This window comes from Poecile atricapillus, chromosome 2 (genome assembly GCF_030490865.1).
Source record: "Poecile atricapillus isolate bPoeAtr1 chromosome 2, bPoeAtr1.hap1, whole genome shotgun sequence".
NCBI lineage: Eukaryota > Metazoa > Chordata > Aves > Passeriformes > Paridae > Poecile > Poecile atricapillus.
Window position 1 is genome coordinate 82,159,771 of NC_081250.1, and position 23,029 is coordinate 82,182,799.

General features: G+C 39.7%; 1 protein-coding gene across 1 annotated transcript in view; it reads right to left on the reverse strand.

The window, feature by feature from the left end:
- Nucleotides 1-10,470: 10,470 nt before the first annotated feature.
- The window catches only part of ADCY2 (adenylate cyclase 2), a 283,051-nt gene continuing 270,492 nt past the window's right edge, over nt 10,471-23,029 (reverse strand). Inside the window, exons 21-25 of the mRNA XM_058831650.1 lie at nt 19,346-19,492; nt 18,198-18,305; nt 16,069-16,183; nt 11,785-11,909; nt 10,471-11,261 (exon numbers count right to left, since the gene is read on the reverse strand). Coding sequence (XP_058687633.1) covers nt 11,109-11,261; nt 11,785-11,909; nt 16,069-16,183; nt 18,198-18,305; nt 19,346-19,492 — 648 coding nt within the window. The 3' untranslated portion in view covers nt 10,471-11,108. The remainder of the gene's footprint in view (nt 11,262-11,784; nt 11,910-16,068; nt 16,184-18,197; nt 18,306-19,345; nt 19,493-23,029) is intronic.

Here is a 23,029-nt window from a genome sequence, read left to right on the forward strand (position 1 = left end):
CTGGTTCCAGTCAGGAGGTGCAGTTGGCAATTTCTGTTCTCCTGGTGGGCCTTGTTGGTTTTCTCTTTCCCATATTTTTATCCCAGCAGTTCTAATCATATCTCTTTCCTCTTGGGAAAATATTATTTTCATTATTGATTGCATTTCTTCCCAAGTGAAAATATTGGGCCCTAGGAATTGATCCAATTGTTCAGCTGTACCTATAGGGTCTTCTAATAGCCCTTTAATCTCCTTTTTGAAATTCCTAACTTCTGTAGAAGTCAAAGGAGCATTCACAAATCCCGTTCCCCCTTGGACTCCTCCCATAGGTACTTCTCGTAATGGGAATAAATTGATTTCTTGGTTCCACTCTCCCTGTCTATCTGTTTTTACACCCCCCTTCCCTTGTTTTGTATTAGTGTTGGTAACATAGAGATTATCAGGCTGCTTTTGAGCTTTAATTGCTCCCCTTGTGTTCTGATATGGTGCCCCTTCATTAAGAAGAGATGTTATCTGGGCAGCAGGCGCTGAACCCTCCAAAGGAAAATAGTCAGGAACAGAGTCCAGCAGGGAAGCTGGGATCCCTAGTGCAGAAGGAGTGAGGGCGGGGCCTGGCAGTGAAGCCAGGGCCGCCTGTGCAGAGCTGCTGATGGTTGGCAGTGAAGCCGGAGCTGCGGCAGTTGGAGTTCTGGTGTCCGGCAGTGAAGCCGGGGCTGCCAGGGCAGGGATGCTGAAGCCCAGCAGTGAAGCTGGGGCCGCCAGGGCAGGTGGAGCAGAAGCCAGAGTCGGGACACCCAGCACACTCCCCAGTTCGAAGGGGGGGGGCAGGAGTTCCCAGGACGGGTGGAATTCCCAGCATCAGAGGGGGTGGGAGGATTCCCGGCGCCATTGGAGGCGGAGGAATTCCCGGAGGCTGGGGAACCCCTGCGGCTGGCTGTAGCGGGGGGGCTCCCTGTGCCAGCGGTGGAGGTAAGACATCCAGGGCATCCCATTTTTTTTTGTTTTCTGTTTGCTCAACCTCTGGAGTTTTAGATACTTTAAAAACTCTGGCTCCCAGAGGTTCTGTGCTTCTTAACCAGCAAGAGGCATATTCTCTTTCTTCTGGATTAAATGGCTCTTTTGAATTCACAAATATATTCAGAGCCTGGCAGATCCAAGCCTCAGAGGACCCGTATTTTGGCCAGTAAACATGATCAGGTCTAATTTCCTTTCTTACCCACTCCTTCATGCAAAATTGGATCATTTTTACTTTGTCTTTCCCCTTTGTATCGGGATCTGTATCCCAATTTGCTAGCTTGATCCCTAGGGGACTATCTTGAGGTATATCCTCTGGTATTTTGTTAATTCTTTTTTCTCTTAAGGCCAGCTTACTGGTTCTCTGTCCCATTTTTCCAAGTGTTCTCTGTTTCAACCTACTCCTTTAAGCACCACTATTGAGAACACCAATTGTACTATTTTAGAATACCAATTCCACTCCTTTAAAACACCAGTTTACTTCTTTGAAATACCTATTTCAACTCCCTTAAAAAAACCCCACGAGTTCACTTCTTTAAAACACTAGTCACCCTTCACAGCACCACCAACAAAGAAAACCCCCAAACCCTAAATCCCTCTCTCAGTGTTCTTGTTACAGTCCACCTTCCCCCCCACTCAGGATACAGTTATACACGATCTCTCATTCACACATGCATTCTCATTTCTTTAATAGGTTTTCCTCACTCATTTTCACTCACACCAAGACAATACAATAATGAGGTACTTTCAATGTTGCTGGCCAACCCCCCAGATTCTCTTGGGTACTGTATCCCACACTTCCCGTGGTTTGCACCCTCAACCTGGCAATATTCCCGGGGATTTATTATTTTTTCCCCTTTTTGTCCCGTCTCCTAGTACACTGAACTTAGGAGAACTCCCGGCTCCTTCCCTTCCAGGGGTCCAACCCCTCCCTGAGACCCCAGTCCCAGTAACCCCGGGGGGATTCTTTCACTCCTTTTTCTTTCGCTTCGTCCAATTCCCGGCCTATTTTCTCGCAAAATATAGGAAACGCAGTAGTATGGACTCCGCTCTCGCTCCGCAGGTCTGGGGTAACCAGCTTGCGTCTCATTCACACACATTCATCCCCCTGTTTCCACCCCCTTGGTCAGTTACTTACCAATTCCTGTTCAGGTCCTGAAAGATTAGGGGGTTTCTTTATTTTTTTATTTTTCTTTGCTTTACTTGTCTCTCTCTTGTCCTCCGGGTGTTGCCCTGCTACCACCAATGACACCAGAAGAGCCAAAGCGGATTACCAAAACTGGCAGGGAGGCGCCTTCCCCCGCCTGGAATCTCCTGGTTTCCCCGGGGTGAGGTGCTTCATCCCAGACCAGATCACCAATTTCTGTGAAAAACGAAGTTCACTCCTGTAAAATTTTAAAACAGTTTAATAAAGACAATAAGAGACATAAAGTAAAGCAAAGAGTTACGGCCGGGTGCCTTGGCGCGCTGCCAAGAGCACACCTGGTATCTCAGGGACACTCTTTTTATTCCCCCCCTGCTGTGAGGGGTTAATGCATATTCAAAGCGTGTCCCCTCCCTGGTTCTGCCTTCTTAGATCATGCTTTTGCACAACTTAATTTTCTGCTGGTCAGCACTATTTTTGCTGATGAGCATTATTTTGGAGTTTGGTTTCCTTTCCTCTGGAAATGGTCACTGATCGATAAGAGTCCAAGCCCCTCATCCTTCCTTTGAGGGTAGCTGGTCTTCCTGTCTTCCCCCTGTTATAAATGCAAAGGCAAATTTGGGATAAAATCAAAAGAGAAATTTATTAATAAACAGCATAGAAAAAAAACAGAGAGAAAAACCACAATAAAAAATGGTCAGCGCAGCGCTGGGTGGACAGGGTCTACACCCGAGGTGTAGGGTTCCCAAATCCACGTCTGAGCGCTCTCGGGATTGGAGTTTTATAGGATTTTTGAGTCCTCAGGCTAAAAATTCCAAGCAGGCTCCATTCACCAAGTGTTCTTGATTGCTCGGTGAATAGATTTCCTGGCTTGGAAGAATAGACCTAACTTGTGTCCGGACAGAGTCTCCTCATATGCAAAGAGACTCTGTATGTATTTTAATTTTGCGTTATCAAGGATGAAGTGATGTGATCCGGGGTTGGTGCCGATGGGAATCCCGGCGGAGTCTCCCCCTTTGTTCCCAGTGATTGTATCTCCAACACTGGTCTGGCAGGTGGGCGATCCAAGACTAGTGGCGGATACTTTTCTAAGGCCCATCTTTGTCGACTTCGATTGTTTCGCAATCAAGGTCTGCAGAGACGTTGGTCAGGTCCGGAGTTGGGTTCCCCTCCGAGCTAGTCCTTTTGTTATCCTTGATGGCTCCCATCCTGCCTATTTTCCGAGTTAATGTTTGTTATCTGGGTGTTGGCTACAATCCTTTTTCTTTCAGAGGAGAACTCCCAGCCAGGCTTGGGAGAGAGGTTTCTTTCTTTTTTCACATACACATTTTTGGTTTTTATTATTTCAACATATACATCTTATTTATATCTCTTACGAATTTTTATTTACACATAATTTATTACACCCCCCTGCCAGAGTCCTGGTACCGGCTTCTTGATAACCATTTGCTCTCCATTTCCTGCTGTTGATAATAGCCTGTTTTCCACAGCTTGATCCTCCCATTGTCTTGCTTGTTTATCTTGCCTTGCTCAGATGAAACATATCCTTACCATTCAGAATTCCTATCTAAGCCTATAACTTGCTAAGAGAGAAAAGAATATAGTGAAAGCATATAATATATATATATCAGAATAATTGTGAAAAGCCAATATTTACAACATGAATTCACAACAGTTACATGTTTTGTTTAAGGCACATACATTACAATTTTATATTTTCTCCTCAGAATCATTCTTCAAAAAATGAAGAATAAATGCTCGGGGTTAGGTGTCCTTCCTTTTGTTCCTTCTCACCTATGGAAGTTTTCCCATTAGTTGTGGGGAAACTTGATTGCTGATACTTAGTGGGTGCTTGAAAAATACAAAGAGTTTGGCTGGGCCCAGGGAGGAAGGGAGGGCAGGTAAAAGAGAGGGCGAGGGCAGCTGCGGTAGGGGAGCTGATTCTTTTTCGAGCAGGACAGACGCTTGGAGCGGTTGTTGCTTAGAAAAAGGAATTCGCCATAGCCCAGACAGAGCGTCTGCTTCTTCTTTGTTTCTTCTTTGCACCCCCTGTCCTGCCGGGACGTGCTGCCGTCTCAGCCACCGCCACGGAGCTGCTGATACACCTCATCCAGCTGCCCGGGATTTCTGCTCATTCCTGCCGTTCCAGCTGAGTGTTCCACAGAGCGCTGCAGGAGCATGGGAACTGACTGCCCGAGGGGGTTTGTGAAGCAAAGCCTCTCCTCCATCCCTTCCCGTCTCGGCCGAGAAGGCTGTCACGGGGTCCCTGGTTCTGTTTTGTTATTAATGCCATAGTTGTTGTTTGTTTGCCTTGTTATACATACTAGTAAAGAACTGTTATTCTTATACCCGTATCTTTGCCTGAGAGCATCTTGATTTCAAAATTATAGTAATTAGGAGAGAGGGGTGTAATAAATTATTGTTGTATTAAAAATTCGAAGTGTATATAAGACAAATATGTTTTGCAAGAACATAAAAATATAAAATATAGAAAAGCCTCTCCTCAGAGTAGGACGAGGCTTTTCTCCAAGAAGTTGCTGATTGCCAGCAACGCCCAAGATAACGAACCCAAGCTGGCCCATCAACTCAAACAAACAGACAGGACACGGACCATCAGAAAGACAATGGAGCTGGCTCGGGAAATTATCTACCTCCGGACCCAAGCAACGCCCTGCAGATTCCAGTGGGTAAAGAAACTGATCAGTGAAAAAGACAAGTTCCAAAAGAAAGACTTCGCCAGACCTGAACATCTCGATGTTGAAAAAGCAATCAGGGGAGACAAAAGGGAAAACCCGGCCGAGATACCCATCGGCACCAGCCCGGATTCCACCACCCTGCCATGAAAAACCTAACATTGCAACACACACAGAATCTCCTTTACATATGAGGAGATTCTGGCCGGACACTAGTTAATGTCTTTATTCTATGCCAGGAAATCCATTCACTGGACAATCAAGGACACTTGGTGAATGGAACCTGCTTGGAATTTTGGCCTGAGGACTTAAAAATCCTATAAAACCCCAATCCTGAGGACGCTCAGACGTGGATTTGGGAAACCTATACCTCTGGTGTAGACCCCTGTCCACCCGGCGCTGCGCTGATCTTTTTATTGTGGGTTTTTTATCGCTGTTTTACTTATTATTGTTTATTAATAAATTTCTCTTTGATTTTATCCCAAAATTGCCTTTGCATTTATAACAGGGGTATACATTTTTCATGCCAAGGGAGGCTCCTACCCTCTCTACCAGACACCTGTCTTCCAAACCAAGACAGTAAAACAAAAAATCTCTAGACTTAAAATTGTTTGGGGTTCACCTGTAAAAAATCTTGAAGGATATTTACACCTAGAATCTGCTATTTGAAAAATAAAAATTAGTGTATGTTCATACATAACCACAACAAGAAGGAAAACTATGTATTAAAGTACAAGCTAATAATATATTTTAACAGTAACTTAACAGGTCTTCCCTCACATCGCTTTAGAGACAATCAGGCTGAACTACTTGCATCTCAGTGGAAAAAGGGAGGATATTTTACAAAATGGAGGAAGCATATATGAATATAAGAAAATGAAAAATGCTTTTCACATAGCATAAATAAGACACTAATGTCTCTTTTTAGAAACATCAGCTAAATAGTATTTATTTACACATAATCCAAACTATTTCCATAGTTTATAAAAACATCTGCAAGTCTCATCTTTCTTCCTGTCCTTTGGTAGCCCTCCATAAATTGGAGCAAAGCACTGACTTGGAAAAACAATTCCAGCAGGCTTACCAGGTGTTCCCATTTGATTTTCCCAGACCACAGTGAATCACTCTTACATTGATCTTTTGGCTGCTTCCTCACAGTGTGAAATGAGTTTCCATTGTACTTCTGGAAGTCCCACTCTGTGTTTCACTAGCGAGTTGTGAACTATGTCACCAACATGGAAGTTGTAGAACTTGATGAATATGGAATATTCATGGATATGATATGATATGGAATATATGGAATGTCAAATACTGATTTACATCATTATAAAGTTTTTCAGGCTATGGGCTGATACATGAATAGTGTTATATCCAGTTACAGAGGCCAAAATTGCTGCAGGAGGAGGAAATTAAGTTTTTTCATAAGTGAATCTAGACAGAGGAAAAATAAGCCAGTATAAACATGCAAAATGCATTGGAAGACAAGAGGTATTTATTAAATACAAATAGCTTCTCAGCACTAGGAAGAATAATACTCAGCAACTGAAGGTAGAGAGGATGGTATGCACCTTTCTTTGTTGGGGCAAAGATACATATATCTTTTGCCCACTTTTGTGTTCTTTAATAAGATTTGGCTGCAAGAATGTAAATGCAATTACAAAATGAGAGAAGAACACCAGTGAAATATGAGCGCTTTGATCATGGGCATTTTCAACATGCTCTTGGAGGACACATACACCTTTCTTTATATTTCATTGGACTAGTCAGCTCCCCACCATTCAAAAGTTTTAATATTTCATAGCTTACAGAAATAATATTGTCTAACTTATAAAAATCACAGAAACAAGACTATGGAGTTAGGTACAAGGTTTGTTAATGATGTGCAAGTATACAAATGAAAGTAAAATCCTAAATGCACAGGTTATACCTGAAAGCTGCACATATATATGACAATATAATAGTGTTAACTTTACATAAGAGCTTTCATCCACAGTAAGAAATTATTGCATTGACCTGTGGTAATGCCACAGTGATTTTAAAGGCCCAGAGTACATTCAAAGTCTAAGAAGGAGATAATAATAACTTATTTCAGTGTTCCTAAGACAGATTTATAGCCAAGGAGGGATTCTGGAGAAGTCTTAAGTGACAGCTAACTGACAGCTATTCAATGACTAGGACATTGGTTTTGTGGCCATGTGAGCTATTTGGAAAGTCTTTAATTCCACTGGAAAACATTTATCTTAATAATTAAAAGGAAGAAATCATAAAGACAACAAAAATATTTTTTCATGAGATTTTATTAGACTGAGCACCTGTCCTGAAAATTATTATTTAAAAGTCTCCGGGACTGGCTGAAAAATCAAGTGTGTTAAGTCAAATTGTAATAAATTATTTGTAAATAAAAATTTGTAAAGGTATAAATAAGATGTATATGTGTTGAAATAATATAAAATCCAAAGAAGTACATAAACCCTTTCTCCAAGCCTGGCCGGGAGTTTCCTCCAAAGGCAACGGATTGCAGCCAACACCCAGATAACGAACATTAGCTCGGAAAATAGACAGGACGAGGGCCATCAGGAAAACAAAGGAACTAGCTCGGAGGAGGAACCCATCTCCGGACCTGACCAACATCCCTGCAGATCTCTGTTGGGAAACAATCAAGGTCGACAAAGACAAGCCTCAGAAAAAGTATCCGTCGCTAGACCTGAACGCCCCACCTGTCAGACCAGTGTTGGAGATGCAATCACTGGAAACAAAAGGGAAGACTCTGCCGAGATATCCATTGGCACCAATCCCAGATCACACCACTTCTGCCTTGATAACCCAAATTGAAATACATACAGAGTCTCTTTACATATGAGGAGACTCTGTCCGGACACTGGTTAGGTCTATTTTTCCAAGCCAGGAAATCCATTCACCGGACAATCAAGAACACTTGGTGAATGGAGCCTGCTTGGAATTTTAGCCTGAGGACTTAAAATCCCTATAAAACCCCAAGCCTGAGACCGCTCAGACGTGGATTTGGGAACCCTACACCTCCGGTGTAGACCCTGTCCACCCAGCGCTGCGCTGACCATTTTTATTGTGGTTTTTTTCTCTCGTTGTTGTTCTTTGCTGTTTATTAATAAATTTCTCTTTTTGATTTTATCCCAAAATTGCCTTTGCATTTATAACAAAACTTATGTGAAGTAAGTTACATTTTGCTTTTAGAGTTGCGTAAGGTGATCAAAATTCAGATTGTCTGTTTTACAGCAAATTAGGCACTTTGAAATGTACTGTCATTCCAATTCATTTGTGAGCAGATGGCTGATGTGAGTAAACTGCCACATTCAGTGAGACTGGACTGATGCCATGTGTTTGAGACCCACAGTTCTGAGAACTTCAGAAGGGATACCAATGCTATACAAATGTATATGTACGTATATATGTATGTTTCACGAATGAGCAGTCTGAATACTTTTTACATTTCAATAACATTGCCAGAGGTGCATAAGTTGATTTCCATATTCATATGGTATCATTCAGAAAAAAAAGCTTGTAATTATATGCTATTTTGTAAATAGTATTATTTTCTTGTTAGGATGCCATGACTGAAAGAATTGATTACAACAATGCAAAACTTAATTGTTACTATCTGTGCTTCAAAGGAGAATTGATAGTAAAATTACCTACTTTTGCTGTCACCTGGCTCATCTATGAAACTCTGCAAGTATGATACCTTTTAATTCAAAGGGATTTAAATTAATCTGAAATACCCACAAAATAGCATTTTACTCATATCCTAGTAAGTAGAAATTAGATTATTACTTTAAATGATAAATGAGATTATTACTTTAAATATCCCACAAAATCCAGTGTTGTGAAGGTTAAGTGAAATGCATACAATAGCAAAAGAGGTTGTCAAAGTGCAAAACAGAACTTTTTGTTCTCTTGTAAAGCTTCTCCTGTTTAAGCACTGCAGGCCAGTTAGGTAGCAGCACTGCTACTGTTTTCAGTATCCCCCACTTTGCATGTGTGATAAATGTATCTATGAATAAAAATTCGTGAAAGCCTAAATAAATATATCTGTATTTATAATGATATAAGAAAATATAAAGTATAGTGTGGCCCAATGATTCCTCCCCAGACCCAGCAGCAAATACCCATTCAAGAGATAACGATTCTAGCTGGCACTCACATAACGATTCTAGCCAGCGCCCATCAACCTAAGAGAATGAGCAGGACACGGGCCATCAGGCTGGACAAAGAAACGAGCCTGGACGAGATACTCATCACCGGACCTGAATGCCCCACCCTGCAAGCCACAGTTGCAGAAGCAATCAAACTGGATAAAGAGAGAAGCCCAGCCGAGATATTCATCGGCTCCAACCGGAACCCAACCACTCCGTCCTGATAGCCCAACCCAAGATGAAATCGAGAGACACTCAGAACTTTTCTACATGCAAAGAGACTCTGCCCAACTGTCTATTGATTCAGTTCGCCAGTTCCAGGAAATCCATTCAACCAACCATCAAGACTCTTTGTTGAACAGTGACTGCTCGGAGTTTTGGCCTCAGGGCACAAAACCCCTATAAGAACCCCGGACTGCAACACATACAGCGTGGATTTGGGAAAATCTGTACCTTTGAGTATAGACTCCTGTCCACCCAGCGCTGCGCTGATATATTTTATTGTGGTTTTTCCTTTTGTTGTTTGTTTTATTGAAATTGCTTTATAATAAATTGTTTTTTATTTAACCTCATTTTGCCATCGCATTTATAACACATGTGTGAAAAATGATATTCACTTAATAAATTATAAAAAGTTTAATATAAGCAAAAAGACAATTAGGAGACAAAGGAAATAAAGCAAAGGTTTAAAACGGCCAGGTGGCCTGGAGCGTTGCCAGGAACACTCTTTTTATCCCCTCCTGCTGTGAGGGTTTAATGCATATTCAGACTTCTTCAAGAAGTATTTAGCATGTCCCCTCCCTGGTTCCACCGATTTAGAACATGCTCTGTATAGTTTTTATTTTTGCTGACAATCATTATTTTAAGTTTGGTTTCCTTTCTTCTGCAAATGGTCAGTGTTGATAACAGTCTGGGCCCCTCGTCCTGCCCTGGTGACAGCTGGGCTTCACATCCGTCACTCCGCTGCTGCCAATGGCCTGGTCCTGGCTGTTGATAACAGCCATTGTTCTTCTGCTGATAACAGCTTGGGCCCCACTGTCTTTGCCCTCTGGGGTTTCCTTGCTTGTACTAGGAGATTCCTTTAAGCTTAAAACTTGTTAGCAAGAAAAAAGTACATACATAGCCAAAAAGTATTTAACATATAATATTCATCCTAATACTTGCGAAAGCCAATATCACAATAGAGATTTATAACACATGTGTTTATGGATTTGAGTCAGTCTTCTGTATCACCTAGGTAGTGACTGCAAAGTGTCGAGCATGCCACCCATGACTGAAGACAGTAGAAGTGACAGTTTCTGAAAGGCAGTAGCAAGTCTAGCAGATATTATTGACCAAGGCTGTTGAGATAGCTGGCCACAGCCTGCCTCAACATCTAGCTACTGAATAAAAAGCAGAGGCAGCAGCAGAAAACACACAGCTTCAAAGTGACAGAAGCCAAGAAAGGAAGCAAAACTAAGAGACAGCAACAGTAAGACAAAGTACATATAAACTTTTAATGAATTAACCTTACAAAATACAATAGCTTCAAAACATTTGACACGCTTGTACAAAACGATTCCAGCATTAGTCTCTCGTCAGAAAGAATGCCAGCAAGCCACCCAACGTGTCCCTGGCTATGAGATGCAACTGGTGATCACATCCAAATCATGTGTGGACAGAGTAAACTTATCTACATTACTGTATACTTTAATACCAGATTAGTGGATGCTATTGAGGAGCGACTGTATTTTCCAGAAAACACCATGCATCAGAAAATAGTATGCACCCCTAGCTTTATTGCCTTTTTTCCCCACATTTGTCACTAACACTTCTCTTTAGTCCTTTCAGGATGTGTTACCTCCTTTTGATTCCTATTCCTTCTTTTCTTGTGTTTGAATAACAATGCAAGTAGCAGTACAATCTTACAGTCCTAGCACGTACATCACAATTGTCCTTGAACATAGAAATATCAAGGTGCAAAATGATGGCTCATGGGACTATTCTGCAGCCATATTAAAATAAGTGCCACATACGAGAAAATAGCACGCATGTTAAGGGTCAAAATGTAGTTAAAAAGTGCGTGATACTTTCCTGAAAATATAGTACTGCTGACATGTAAAAGCATCTTCAAGATGCCATGTTCCCTTGTGACAGGGATCTTGTCATTTCTGTGTGTACAAAGTATGTCTTTAATTCTCCTTTTCCTTTTACATTTATTATTCCTCTACAGGTGCTCATGTACCCCAGTGTTTGCAGGACGTTGTTTGTCTCCTCTGTAACCTGCAACAATACAGTAACACAGTGTTGATAACAAAGCAGAGCAGAATCTTCTTCCAGAGTGTGAAGGTAACATAATGTTCTGTTCAGTTATAAGGGGTTTTCTGTAATGCTCATAAGGTCTTTAAGTGTCTCAAGTGAGCTTTGAACACCTGAGCTTTCAAGCACTCTGTTGTAGGATGCCTATTCTAATCACTTACATCAAGTATCAAATCTGGTGTAACCATTTTTGTACCCAGGGTTGCCAGCAGAGAGCCTGTAGATAGCTAAATGGAACTAGGGACAATACGCTTCCTCACACAGCAGTTTCCTCAACTTCAGGAGCTTATTTTCACTTGAGTAGACCAAAGCTTCCCCATTTTTCTACAACAACTAAGGCTGTTTAAATGAAGTGATGGTAAGGTGATGGTTAGCATCACCTTTCAGGGCTGCTGTTGTCAGTTTCTCACATAACTGTTGGTGAATCAAACTTTAGGCCATTCTGCCATTTTAGATGAAAGCCCACTAGCACAACATCAACACTTACCTGTATTTTATCTAAGACACCAGTGCTGTCCATCCTGCTGGCCACATTTACTGTATTGCCCCATATATCATATTGTGGTTTTTGAGCTCCAATCACTCCAGCTATTACAGGTCCATGGTTTATACCTGAAAAATATTAGAACCTTGACATTACCAATGAAGAGAAAGGCAACAAAGCTGGTGAAGGCCCTGGAGCACAAGTCCTGTGAGGAGGCTCTGAGGGAGCTGGGGTTGTTTAGCCTTGAGAAAATGAGGCTCAGAGGAAACCTTATCACTCCCTACAGCTATTTGAAAGGAGGCTGTAGCCAGGTGGGGGTTGCTGTCTTCTCCCAGGCAAGCAGTGACAGGTTAAGATGACAGTCTCAAGCAGTGCCAGGGGAGATTTAGGTGATCATTTTAGGAACAATTGCTTCACATGAAGCGTGACTAGACATTGGAAGGAGCTGCCTGGGGAGGTGGTGGAGTCACTGTCCCTGGAGGTGTTTAAGAAAAGACTGGACGTAGCATTTGATACTGTATCTAGTTGACATGGGGGTGTTCAGTCATAGGTCAGACTTGATGATCTTAGAGGTCTTTTCCAACTTAATTGATTCTGTGATTCTGTGAAAATCCACCAAACAAGGACATACAGTGCATCTGGCATATAGCAAGTCAATGAATGCAGCATTTGGCCCTTGCTGAATTACATGTACAGCAGCAAACTGTTGTTCACCATGGTTTTATCAACCATTTACGGAAGGAGAATGTTAGTTATAAAAATGCCAGAAGTCAGTTCATCTAATCTTAATTTTACAGCTCCCTCACATCCTGAGTAATTTTTTATTTTCAACCACTGGCATCTTAATAACCTGCTGCCACCTTTATTATGTAGCATGAACACCACACTGTAGGTTGAGCAGCAGCCTCTGGGAAAACAGATATACAAGAATCTCTTTTAATTTCCACTTGTAGTGAAAAGGACTTCTCCTCTCTGCAATAGTTGACAGCCCAATCAAGTTACTTTTATAGATTCTTTGCTTCTTAAATGTAGAATAAACTAATGCAAATGAGCATGAGGATTTGAAGCCTTGTTCTGAAGGCTGGACTGACCATATAGAATGTTCTAAAGTACCATAAATGGTACTAAAGATCTGCAATATAATTATATGTATTCAAATAATTTGATTAAGCACAGACTAGCTTATGTATAGTATATGGTAGAGCAATATAGTCCCTCATTAGACTGGGCATTTTTTATTTTTCAGTCAGTTTGTAACCTATGTTACATCTGTGAAGGCAGTGAGCTGTACTCTGCTAGTAGGGAAAGAAACTAGGAGGCAAAATCCAAAGTACTATTGTTAACCAGCATCAAATGTACTATAATTGTAGCTGTACATACCGATGAGCAGGAAAGCCAAGTTAGGCCTAATGAGAAGTAAAGCCTGAACAAGTGAGTTATTTGGATTTCTAAATTTATCTCAGTGGATCATAACTAATTTCTGTTAATTCATTGACAGAAACCATCATTAGGGATATATCCATGCAGCAATATGAAAGTGTGATTTGATTGTAGGATGGAGAGGAGATCTCAAAGATGGCTCAGCTGGTATGTAACATGGCAGCGCAGGCTAGCAATTACAGTATTAGCCCACTTGAAAACCCTGAAAAATGTGACTGTAGAAGTTAAATTGGGAAAATATGCAAACACTACAAGATAAAAAATGGAAACTGATATATATTTGTCTAAGTGTTTGGGGTTAAATACACAAAGGGACTGGGGCCTTGCAACAGTTTGTATTAACAACTGAGCCATAGATGGGTTTTTCTACTTCATGACACACAGCTTGTAGAAAGCACTGGGGAACTAAGAGCGGAATCTATAAAAGTCATCTGCTGGGTAGTCCAATCTGGCTAGTAGGGAATATTGAAGAGGTATGTGTGGCCATGGTCCAGAAATTGGGTCAATGCAGTAGAACTTTCTACAAAATACAGTGGTTTGAGAGGGACTACTTTTTTTTATCTCCTTCCTTAACCACCACTGCTGATGGTTTGAGAAATACCTCAGGGGCTCAGGAGTCACCTTCAGCTTCCTCCTCCTCTGAGGGAACTTCTACCAGTGTCTCTTAGGATTGTGTTCTGGCCACCCAAGCATTGTGGGATATGCTTCTCTAAGTCTTTCCTGCTGGTGTTGGTCTTATTTGCATGACATGAATGTTTGCTGGGGCAAGGCTGGAAGAGTAGTACTCTCACTACAGGTGAATGCTCTAACAGAGGGTGAAATAATCTCTTTCTCTCATATTCAAAGCAATATTTAATCATTCATTCCATGGAATGCAATACTGTTCAGCAGCAGGAATGACAGAGAATATCTCATCCTGAAGTATCCTATAGCATGGGCTCATGGCCTAGCTTCACCCAAAACCAGGAACCAAATTAAGTCACCTAACACACAGACAAATGTTCTAACTATGAAGTTATATGTAAAACAGCATACCGGCCTCTCTTCTGAAAGAAAGCAATACCTGTGCAAAACCTGCTGCAAAGCGTATCTGAGTTCGTCTCATAAATCAAGCACCTCAACTTGCAGAAGGGAAGGAATGCCTAAAATATCATCTAGATGCTCCCCTCTCTTGCCTGACAAGATCAGAGCAGTGTGTACCTCCTAAATCACACTATCATTTTGGGCACTCACAGAAAATTACGAAAGCTGAGACCTCTAATGAGTTGCAAAAATTTCAGAGTTAGATGCTGGCCAAGGGAGGCTTTTACAAAGGGCAGTTTGGGTACAAGTCCTCACAGTGGGCACTAAGTCAGAAGTAGTTGTTAAAATGCTTTTGTAGCTATAATTAGTATGGATATCAGAGGCTTTCATCATTCAGTGGTGGGAAGTAGAGAAGAAGTGCAGTAAAATTAAGATCTCTGTGGTGTCTATGTTGGATTATGGTGGCACAAATACCACTTTGGGGCCTGTGTTTCTTTTAGAGTTAAAATGTTTTCTCATTTTATGAAACAAAGGAGTCTGAGTTCTCTGTAATCTTTAGCAAGAACTGTAAAAATCCAAAGTAAGCGTTTTATTTTGCTTCATGATCCCCACTAAAAAGGACTCAGTACTCCTTTAAACAATTTGCAGATGTAGCCCTGGCATCCAGCAGCTCTTTGTCTGTATTGAAGCTGCTGATACAAATGTGTTTGCAAGTATGTGCCATGTCAGCTATGGCAAGAACCATCAAGTTCTGTAACACTTTCAAGAAGTATGCTTCTCAAGAAGCATACATCTGATTTGACTTGTTATTTTTAGCTCTAGAAAGGAATATGAAACATACTGGCAAAGGAGTACCCTAAAAAGCCAGAGGCAGAAGACAGCAAGTTTTGCCAGTGGGTGGCACTGTGAAATAGACTTGAGAGGAGTAGCTGAAAGGAAGAACAAGCGGCACAGCAAGAAAAAGACAAGACAGGAGAATAACGGTTGGAAATCAAATATTTTTGACATGTACACAGAATTTATGGGTTTTCAATATTTGCTTATTGTTTTCATTTCACACTTTCCATGTTACATATTGCATTGTGAAACTGCCGTGCACTGCTCTCAGGAAATAAACATTTTGGAACATATGGTTCTTGACCAGCTCTGAATTAATTTATTTCATTGTTCTTTCTACTGCTTACTGCAGCTGTCTATTTATTTTTAAAAATACCAGGATAAACAAGAAGAAGCAATTAGAAACTGAAACATAAGGGAGGCCTCTTTCCAAGAGAAATAGCTAGTCATCTTTGCTATTATCTGAATAACGAAGACAAATACTTTCCCTTGTCTAACACCGCAAAGGAAAGATGCATTTTTGTGTTCTTGCTTGAATCTAGTACATGTAAAATATTTGAAACTCCAGCCTCACTGGCTTATTTTAACTCGTGTCCTCTGAAAAACCATTTATATAGATTTGCAAAGCCCAGTCTGGGCTTCTTTCTTGTGTATTCTTTTGGTCTTTATAAACTTCCAAAAATGTATGGCTTATAACCTCTACAATAATTTTTACAGAATTACCATAAAACCATTCAGAGCCATGTGAACACTTTTTTCAACCATTCTTTAAATAGGAATACTGCCCTTTTTCAAGTCTAGCCTTGAAACACTCTGGGCGTTGTGTGGGCAATACCATGTAGGCTGCTTTTAAACAGGGTAGAGATGGTGCGGTTTTACTATCATGGCTCTTTTGGTTAGTTCTACCACTGTTTTAATCAGCTGGTAGTTTGCACTGAATTCTCCCCCTTGACCATGATATTCTCCTAAGAATCCTGTGATACTCACCTACTCGTAACTTGAAGTCATTGAATGAATGCTTGTTTATGACATCCAGTTTTGCCACCAAGGCAAATGCAAACTCCACCATAGTTCCTATGTGCATATACTGTCGTTCAGGTTCCTGAATTCAAAAGACAAACAAATAGTGTAAAATTGTTCTTGTGAGCCTTGGTTACTCTGAGAATAACAACCAAAATATGCTGAACACTTGAAGACACTTAAGCCCTTAGGAATGTCCCAGTGTCAGCAGGCAGATGAAGAGAAGTAATGTAGAAGGTATCCTGTCCATCATCAATTAGATCAAACAATGGCCAAGAGACAGCATGCATTTCACTTCTGTACTACCAGGCAGTCTAGAGGTGATAGATCCAACCCATGCCTTTTGATTGTCAAATGACTGATTAGCTGCTATCTAATGCTACAGGCACTCAACATCTTTGTGTGCCTAGAATTTGTTAATTCATTTTCTCTAGGTGTCTGCTTCTGTTGTATTCCCTTTCATAATAAATAATGCTTGTGGACAGCCCCACAGAGTTTCTTCCCTCTCACTGTTGCACAGCTCAGCACCCTTATAAAATGCTTAAGATCCAGTGAGATTCACAATTTTAAGAATTCTTCCACTGATCTCAACTTGCAGATAAGCAAATACCTCTGAGAACATTTAACAGACCTGAAAATGACTAAAACACAAGAGGAAGAGGGCAACCCCACTCTGCCCTTTTATTTACAGAGCTTAGACCACTTATCAAGGCTGTAGACTTAATCTCACCTCATACATAACAAAGTAGCCTGATTTTAAGTGCTGGTTTGAGTCCTTTCAGGCTGAAGAGAAATTGATTTTTGTGTCTCACAGCCCATGGTAGGACCTGACAAGTGAATGATTTCATAAGACATGGACTTCTTGATCTCTATGAGAAATTACTGAATCTTCCCTATTTCTTGAGATAAAGGGACAGAAGAGATGGACAGATGACAACTTCAGAGATGACTCATGGAGTGCATGCATCAACCTAGGGTGGGACAGTAGTGGTGCTTGCTGGAACAGCTGTTAGGTAAATGAAATCTGTTTTGTTTGGAGTTCACTCTTAGGTAAAACAGATGGACCTGTTCAGACCCTTTTCTTAGAAACTTAGTCTTCCTTGGATGCTTGTTTTAAGTTGGGGGTGGTTCCCAGCAGTATGTCTACCAGTCAGTCACTGCCACAGTAGATACTGCAGGATCTGTGCATCTTTGAGAATCTGGAAGAAACTGAAAGTTGTTGAGTGGTGGATTTATGTTGAGAATGTAAACTAAATCAGCAAAGGAATGCTAACTGTGTATCTCCTGATTGTGGAAATAACTTAAATGATAAATTTCTTCCTCTGAATACACTAGTTTTAGTTGTGATGGAGAGCTCTCTATGTCTTCACATCTTCATTCTGAAGTTCTGCATTTTCTTCATTCCCTTCACCTCCCTGTATTAAATGTCAGAGCTAATTTAAAATAATTCCTTGTCTTCAGGATCCTTAGAGTCTATAGTTCATGTGGTAATTGCTTGTGTTTAGAAGGAACATGAATATGACAAGAGCATGTTAATCCTTAGCAGAGACTGTTGATTCTTAATTGCTGTCTCTCTCTCACTATCCTGTAGTACTCTAAAGATCAAGGCAAAAGCAAAGTTTTTGAATAAGTTATGAACTGCTTCTCTGAACTGGATTTCCACTGACTGCAGTTCCTAATCCTACCATATTAAGTAAACTAGAAACAAAGGAACATATTTGTAATGTTGAGTCTGAGGGTTCTATAGGTGTATAGTTACTAAAGCAAATCTCCCTCCCAGCTCAATGGAAAACATTAACTCTTGCAATCTTTTCTATGCTCTGTAAATCCAGTCCTGATGCAGCACATAGGAATAAAATGCTGTACTGTATTTTGAGTAGAAAGCCTGTTTTAGCAAACACACAGGTGGAATTTTCAAACTGCAGTATGAATAAAAATTCACAGACTGCTAAAGTATATACTTGTCCAGTACAATACAATCTATGCTAATAAGAAAAAACTAGACCACATTATTATACATAACCTGCAGCCTAGTGAACAAAATTTTAGCCTTCATTTCAATATGCATTTTGTTAAGCAGAAACATTTTCCTGTACCTGACACTGCTCTTGGTTGGGTGTAGCACTCAGTCCTGTTGCTGCCATGTAAGTGCTTCCAATGGTCTTTATCTTTTCAACACCACTGAACTTTGGCTTTGACAATAACTGTAAAACAAGGACAGTCATTCATTATTCAGATCAGCAGCCCTGTTATTCTTAACACCAATCAGAGAATCAACTCTTAGAACAGTTTATGTATGGACCTGAAATGGTTTTACAAATATATACAGAATGAAGGACTTAAAGATAGATAAAACAGTGGTTATAGAACTTCAAGGAAAGGGGATTTCTGTCTTCTAAAATACCTTTTTACTATAAAAGGGATGAAATTTGTAGCAGTGAGAATAAATCCTATCTTATTTTACATAAAGATTTTAAAAGTCAGTAGACTTTGCACTCATGTGATATTGGAACTGGATCACCATGCCAGCCAACATTTAAGTTTTAGAGAGCTTTCTGAAAGTAAGCATTTATTCTATGCCAGTGGAATAGTCCATGTCAATGGGGTGAAAATCCAAGGATTTTAGTTCATATATCCCAATTTGTTTTGAACATTGGACACCCAATGCTCTCCAAATGGGTTTGCTGCTAAAATACCCTCTATAGCTGCAGATCCACAAATTCACACTGCTCTCTGAGTTAACTTCCCTATACAGAAATAGTGTTTTCAGTGAGAACTTTATAGATGCCTTTTCCCCAGTCCATCTGTAGTCATGCTCTCTACTTGCTTCTGACTTCAGAGAATGGAATATTAAAACTTTTACAATCCTTTGATTTGCTTGTATCAAATGATCAGTGCAGATCAGGTATAGCACAAAGTTATACCTGATTTTACACATTCGTATTTAGAACCTGTGGTTAATACATAACATTTAATGCAACTGCCTCAAGAGCTGCAGCTAAAGGGCAAAAAAAAAAAAAAAAGTACATATAGGATTCTCATTATAGCAAATAAAAAGCAATTGAATATGATATCAGATCAATATCTGATTTATTCCACATAAATCTCTTTTTTCCGTTAATAGTCCCTATAAGTATATTCTGACAGCTTTTCCACTCTCCACTTCAAGTATGTTTTCTGACTGTTGCATATCATGAGTCAGTAATATTGAAACCATATGTCAATCATTCTTGTAGGAACATACATCATCAAAGTCCGCAATGATCTCATTTAGCAGCCTAAGACATTCCAACCCTTCCTTATTTACATCAGATTCTGTGTAAAATTCCTTGAAATCTGGAACAGATGCAAACATGACACAGACGCAGTCGTATGACTGGTGATACAGATCCTGTAAAGAAAACAGAATGAAGAAAAAAAATTAATCATACCCAGCTGAAAATACATTTCCTTATTAACATGCAGTGTCCAGGATCTAAAAACAGAGGTGTGCAGTAGTTAGAATGCCTTAAGAGGGAGGTTGGATGTTTTTTGCATTTAGTTGCATTTATTAATTTTAAACAATGCATTAACCTGTTCATAAAAGAGACTTAATATATAAAGCTGAAAATACTGTAATGACTTTTTTTTTTTTTAACATTAACTCTATTTAAACAAAATATTCACAAATTATTAGATAGAGCCCATCTCTGAGACTTCTTATGAAGAGAATTTAGTATGGCTTGCATGGCTGAAAATGTATTTTGTAAAACAATATCCAATTTATTATTAGCTGTTTGTTATTGTATTGACTAAAAAACTGAACCAACATCACAAACTCATTGTATTACAAATGCGTAATGCAATATGACCCTGATTGATCGTTCCTAACTTAAAATGACAATATGCCTAAGAGGTCAAAATAATTACGCTTTTTTTTGCATAACAAGGAGCTGGGGCAAAAAGAAAGCAGTCACCTGAACTGAAACTTACTTATGGCAGAGTCTGCACTACCTTCTGAAATGAGAATATCTCTACTCCACAGAACGATTCTGGTGCTAAAAATGACTACCTCCTACTACCCCTTCAGTTTCCTCTCCACTGCCCTTCAACATTAGACTATCTCTTCGTTCAGGACAAATTCATATCCCCCCAAAAAAGACAGAAATAAAAAAAAAAAAATTAAACTAATACTTAAAAAATAAATAGTTTCTATAAACAAAGGTAGACACAGCAATAGAAGAGGCTGTGTAATGGTTTAGGTTAGTGAATTTGAGTTTCTTGGCTAATGCACTAAATAATGTGGTGGGTTTAGTGCTGGCTAAAATTACTAGTGTACTTATTTTTTGTTGTGAGATATGGATTAGGAGAAGGGAAAAATAGATTTAAAACTTAAAAGGTATAAAGAAAATTTTATTAACAGGACTAAAAGAATTAGAAGCATTAGAATAAACTTTTAGAACTTTTTCCTCCCCCTGCCTGACTTCTTTTTTTTTTCTTAACTGATAATGTAGAGACAAAATTTTGGATTTTAAATTAGTTTCTAACTTTGCAATATTTTTTTATTAGTTCTTATAGGGAGAGGAGCCTTTTTTTGTAATGCTATGGAGACTTCTTTACAAGAAACAGTTCTCTCTGGCTTTTTGATTTTATGAATAGCAGCTGCCTGGGAAAAGATTTGCAGTCTTGAAAACTCTTCTCATTTTCACAGCCTTTTACAGCTCCATTTATGGGCCATATCAAATTATGGGGTATTATTTTAAGGATGGGCTGTTTAAAAACAAAGGTTTTCTTTATCTACTTCTGCAATTGTTTTTGTTTCTGAGAATAGAGGTCTTTTATTTTTTCCCCTGGAGTCAAAGGATTTTTATCACTCTCTTTTTTTCTGTTCAAGCTTTTCATGGGATCACAGTCTTTTCAGCATTTATTTTGGTTTCTCATGGATACTTTTGCTCCCATCTACAGTTTGAATACTTTATCTTTCTATACTCTCTCACAAATTGAGATATTTCAGTGTATTATTGTTTATTTTCATAGTCTTACTAAAAGAACTTTTAGCTCCATTAAAACATCTTCTCATTCTCTTTCTATCTGAGGCTTGACTTTTTTTTTTTACTGACCTTGGTGTTTTCATGTTTTTTTTATGTGTCGTTACTTTTTTTTCTTTGAGAAAAGATCAGGGTCTGCAAGTGTCATCTGTGTAGTAAAAGAGTTAATATCTCACCCAAGCCTAAAGACAGTTATAAGCAGTAGTTGCAGCAGTCACAGAAATAAATTTCAGGCCATGCTGGGCCCCTCTCTTTGCCCAGCAGCTGCTGGGAAGAAAAGCCTAGCTCAGCTTAGGGCCCAGCGAACCCTGGCTCTGCCCAAGCCGAGAGAAAAAAAAAGCTTAGTGTTAGCAAAATATTTACGGCTGTAGCCCAGACCAGCCTGGGGCCCTCTGGCCTCCTGTCCCACACTCAGGAGCTTCTGGGTCCAGCCTGGCTCTCCCCAAGCCATGCAGGGCACAGGAAGAGCAGCAGGGCTAGCTCTACTAGAGCTTAGTTACATTTCAAAGCCAGAAGTAAAAAAAAAGACTTGTTTATTTTTAAAATGTAAACCTCATAGAGGCAAATCTAACTTCTTAATAGTTTTATCAGTTGTTTATTTTTAAAATTAGCCAGCTATTAGTTTTTTTAAAGCACAGAAAAAACTCTCAGCAGCTTCTTTCAAAAAAATAATTTTTATAAATATTTCTTCTTTTTTACTAAATATCAAATACTGCAAAACTAGCACAGGCTGTTATCTAATGTAAAACTACCTTCAAGTTGTTATTTGAGTAAAAAGGGATTTCAGTGCTCACGTGAAAAGGATTTATTCTGTGAGTTCAAGAAGCATAAGATATTATTTCCCTTTTTACTTAGAAAAACGTGGGTTTTGCAATTTGACAGTCAGTGTGTCCTTTTGGAAGAGTGTGGTGTGCCTGTACACAGATGTGCACAGACATGGTGGATCTTAACTGCTGATGTATAACTAAAAAATAACAGAATGATGGGAAAACTGCTGACTTTTTCATCCCATCACAGGTGTGAAGGAAGTTTCTGAGCAAACATGAAAATAATGACGGACAGGAACACGAGCAGCTGGAGGAGACAAATTATTTATTACTAGATTTTTGTGCCTCCTGTGTTTTCAAAGGATTCTATGCCTATAGTATTGCTGAAGCTCCACCATGACTGTGTGCTGTAGGGATGGGATATATTGTTGCGATTCACAGCTCAAGCTTTATTCTTTTGTTGCACCATGATTAAATCCAGAATTCTGTGACTAAACCCAGAGGTCAAGCCAGTAAGGAAATCTGGTCTGACTGTGAGTGTGCTGTGTGTGGAGAGTCAGATGGGGCACCTGTTGGCTTCCTGGAGCTGCCCACTGTGAAGAGGACTCAGTCCCAGCTCAGGTGGTGCAGGTGTGACTGCCAGAGTAGTTCCTGGATGGTCAGATGGGAGTATTTCCTTAACAAGGTACAGAGACTACATTCTGTGATTAACTCAGCTTTACTTCTATTTCCTCAGGTCACCTTCCCTGTAACTTCAGTTATAGCAACCTATTTGTCCTCCTTCCTATCTAATACTGGGGCAATATCCATGACGCTCAATAACATAGCACCATCATGGAAACAACAACAAGTGACACTATTTATAACCAGATGAGTAGTAGTTCTGACTATCACAATTAATTTCAGAGAATTTTAAGGAGTCATCCCCAGCTAGTCTGTTTTGATCAAAATAATATAGGATGTTACAATTGAGTGCCTTAATTTTCCTGAGAGTTCTTCTCTTGAAACAGTACTCTCCAAAATGTGTAGTCATAAAAATAAATGCAATACTATTCTAGGAAGGAACAGCTTTTCTTATTTTAACAGAAACAAAATCATCCTGTCCTTTGCATTCAAGCCTTTTTCCTCTTTAAT